Source organism: Tupaia chinensis, unplaced genomic scaffold, assembly GCF_000334495.1.
Source record: "Tupaia chinensis unplaced genomic scaffold, TupChi_1.0 Scaffold147351_1, whole genome shotgun sequence".
In the NCBI taxonomy this organism is placed as follows: Eukaryota; Metazoa; Chordata; class Mammalia; order Scandentia; family Tupaiidae; genus Tupaia; species Tupaia belangeri.
Window position 1 is genome coordinate 762,309 of NW_006207202.1, and position 3,902 is coordinate 766,210.

The 3,902-nt window shown below is 57.9% G+C and overlaps 1 protein-coding gene across 1 annotated transcript in view; it reads right to left on the reverse strand.

Annotated features, from left to right (window-relative positions):
• Positions 1-3,902, reverse strand: part of SYT7 (synaptotagmin 7) — a 43,914-nt gene that overhangs the window by 29,822 nt on the left and 10,190 nt on the right. Inside the window, 1 exon segment of the mRNA XM_027768746.1 lies at positions 2-171. Coding sequence (XP_027624547.1) covers positions 2-171 — 170 coding nt within the window.

Here is a 3,902-nt window from a genome sequence, read left to right on the forward strand (position 1 = left end):
GTGTGGCGGGTGGGGGGCTGGCGGGGCGGCCGGCCCCGCTGGTGCTGCCTCAGCGGCTGCTGCAGGCTCTGCTGCCGCATCAGGGTGCGGGGTCGCTGGTATTTCGGCTCTCCCGTGGAGCTGGGGATAGACTCAAGGGTAGTGGCCGTGGACAGGGTGGAGTCCTCGAAACTTGGGGCAGGTGGAGGAGAGGAGAGAAAGGAGAAGCAGGTGAAGGGATCACAGTGGAGGAGAAAGAAGCCGAGGGCCAGGACTAGGAGGCCCCAGTGCAGGGCGCGCTCTGCAGGACCTCGCCAGGCCTCCATCGGAGTTGTTGCTGCTGCCGTCGCCGCCACTGACTCCCCCAGGAGGCCACAAAGCCCACGCCACCCCGGCCCCCAGGTCGGCCCCACCCACCGCCCCTGGCCCTGGCTCAGCTAGCGCGGATACCTCTGTCTGGGCCGACCTCTCTGCAGGTCTGAGTGGGCCGCGGGAGCTGCGGAGGCTGCGTGGTGAAGGCGGGTCCCCGGGGCCCTGCTGCTGCCTGTCTTGTTGGGATGGGAGGGGGTAGAGGGAGCTGCTGCCACCCCCTCCCGCTGTCTCGCTGGGGGACACCAGGAAAGTCTGCCTCCGTGTTCTAAGTACGACTGTCCTTTGGAGACAGGAGGAAATCCAGGCCAGCACAGAGCTGGCCTAGTAACGCTCAGCAAGCTGGCGAAGCCACAGCTCTCGTACTTGGCCCGCGGAGGTGAGGAAGGAGCCGCAGGCTCACACACTTCTGCTCCATGGCCAGGGCTGCCTCAGGCGTCAGCCTGGCATGGCTTCTGCCCTCCTTCCCAGGTTCCTTGTCCCCAAGGTCCAGCAACCTCTCCTGGTTCTGTGAGGTGGGATCCCAGTCAGCAGACCAAGGACACAGGCCGATGGGACAGGAGGCCCAGTGACCGCTCATCTGCCATCTCGCCACAGTGCTGACGGAGAGCAGGGCGACTTCCTGTCCTCGGTGCACTTGCAGAAGGGGATCTGTCTCACAGGCCCCCAGCATCTCTGGAAAATGCTGGCGAGTGGGCCGAGGACAGACAGGAAGCAGGATGTGGCTGGTCAGATGTAGTGGAGGGTCAGAGAGATTTGGATTCAAACCCTAGCTCTGGGCTAGCCCAATAGCCTGGTAGTTAAGGGAGCCAGATTCTGCCTGGCTAGCTATGGTTCGAATCCCAGCCTTGGCAGCTTAAAAAACACGCCAGGCACATACGTGTGAATGCCCCCACATCCCGGCAGGATAAAGAAATGGAGGAGAGACTGCAGCATATCTATGCCCCAAGGATGCTTTTCTTCCTCTCTGTTTCTTTCTGGAGTGGGCATATGCCCTCTGGCAATTTTAAAAAACAAACATAAAACAAACAAAAAAACCCAGATTCTCTGCCGCTTACTAACTGCGGGGCTTTGGAAAAGTTATCCCACCTCGGTTTCTCCATCTGTAAAGTGGGGGTATGAAATGACCTCGAAGCTGCCTCCATCACTGAGCTGCCGTGAGGACGTCGTGAAGCGAGGCCCGGGGTATGCTGTATCAACAAATGCTCCCACGCCAGTGGTAGGACTCAGAAGGCCCGGGACTCAGAACTCCCCTGGCTAACCTGCTTGCTTTATGTGCTGGCCAGAGATTTCGGCACTCCTATGGGTGGGGCCAGAACCGGACGATCATAGAGCACCACAGGGCCAAACCAGGACCTGGGCCGAACGGCTCCGGGTGAGGCAGGTCTCTCTGAGACTCAGAGGATCCGACTTCTTCCTCCCCTGTTCCTTCTCTTCATCTCCCAATCCAATGGTCGAGGGCAGGGGTTGGCATGGGGGCAAACGTGGCCTGCCACCTGTCTTCGTAAATAAAGTTTGGCTGGAACAGTCACTGGCATTACTTTATAGGCTGCTTTTAGGCTACATTCACCATATGGCTTGTGAGCCTGTGTATTTCCTAGCTGACCGCTTTAAAGAGAAAGTTCGCCAACCCCTGGGCTGCCCAAGAAAGGAGGCCCCAGGGCCCTTGGGAGTCACTTTCACCACTGCAACCTGCCCTCAGCTTTGCTCACCCCCTGAACCTACCCTGGGAACCAAAAGGCAACAGTTAGGCTGCCCCTGTGGGCTGAGAGAGAGAGAGAGAGAGAGAGAGAGAGAGAAAACGAGAGCAGGAGAGAGAGAGAAAGAGTATAGTACAGAGAGAACAAAAAGAGAGAAGAAAGCAAAACGTGGCTTTTGGTGGGGTCTTGGGGACAGGGGGTAGCAGTCTTGTCTGACTCAGGCCTGGAATCAGGGCCACCATAGGGGCAGGCCCAGGCCTGACTGGCCAGCTAGGCCCACAGCTCCCCGGGGGCAGGCCGAGGCCGAGGGAGGACGGCACACTGGCAGCCGCCGCCTCCTCCTTGCTGACCTCATTTTGGTTTCCTATCACATCCAAAATTAGTCCAATTTACAACCTCTCAGTCACAGGAAACTAAAATTGGTTCTTCTAGGCCTGGAGCCAGCGGATAGCATGGAGGCCGCTCAGCCTGGACATTGGCTGGAACAGCCTTGGAAGGGTGGGGCGCTGGGCCTGGTTCCCTGAAGGAGTGATGGACTTCCCTCTGGGACCCTCCTGAAAGCAGATGTCAGGAGAGAAATTGGCACGAGTTCACGTAAACCCACAAGTAAATGTGTCTCAGCATAGTGGCCCTCAGTGGTCCCAAGGGTATGTACCACAGGTCTTCTGAAGAGAGTGAGGAATGTCTTAAGTTGAAGCAACAGGATGGCCAAACAGCTAAAAAGGGGCCAGAGCTGTTGGCCTTTTCTAAGTGGGAGGTTGTTCCGTGAGCGGGGGTGAGGGTGTTCTAAAAGCTGAAAGTGGAACCTACAGCCCAGCGGGTGAGAATGGTCATAGCTCAAAGGGCTTAGGGGCTGGAAAGGCTCTGTTGTGGGGATTGGAAGTTTTTAGATGCCAAGATAAGACTGAGATTGCCCCACAGTGGTGGTGGTGGGACATACCACCTGTGGAGAACAGGGGCCAATCCTATGTTCATCGCCCAAGACTGGGACTGACTGACAAGCTCAGACGGCTGTTATAAAGGGAACAGCTCTTCTGTCCGATGCCCAGACCACCCTCTGACCTCTGAAAAGAGAAGCTCATTGGGACTCAACAACCCAACCTCCAAGAACACAAAATCCCAACAGCTGACAGTGAGCCAGCTTGTGGACCAAGACTGGGATAGCCAGTGGGGATGGCTGGGATGAGGATGAGCCAATGGGGTGGCCCGGCGGCTGCTCACAGGTGACCGCTGCAACAGAGGGTGTTATGAACAAGCAAGACTGGAACAAGCCAATGGAGTCCTCAGATGGACAGAGATGGAATGGCTCAATTGCTGGGTCTAGAGCCACCTAGTGGCTGTAGAGGGAAGGCCTGGTGGTGATGAGTGGCATAAAACACAGGCTGAGAGTGGGTGGGCTCCCAAGGATGGGATGGTCCAATGCTTGAACAACCACAGGCCTGCTGCCTGTGGAGGGACAGCCTGACAGCTGGGATGGGCGATCAAAGAGGATGGGATGACCCAAGGACGGAAATGAAGCTGCCCTGGGCAGGAAATGGAATGACCTGGTCACTGGTAAAGGAAGAGACTGATGGGGCAGCAGCCGGAGGCTGAAATGGGACATTCATGGCTGAGTTAGTTGTGCCTGATGGCAAGGACGATGAGAGTCTTGTGAGGGGATGGAATGAACCAGGGGCCAAGGACGGCACCTCTGGGGCAGCAGCAGGTATGCCAGGGGTCCCGCTGTCCACCTGGCGGGGGCAGGCCTGAGCTCACGGCTCTGGCGGCCATGGGGCGCCATCACTCACTTGGACAAGTTGAGCTTCCCTGCGGCCAGGTGGCTCTGCACCGTCCGCCAGCGGCCTCTCCCCGCCT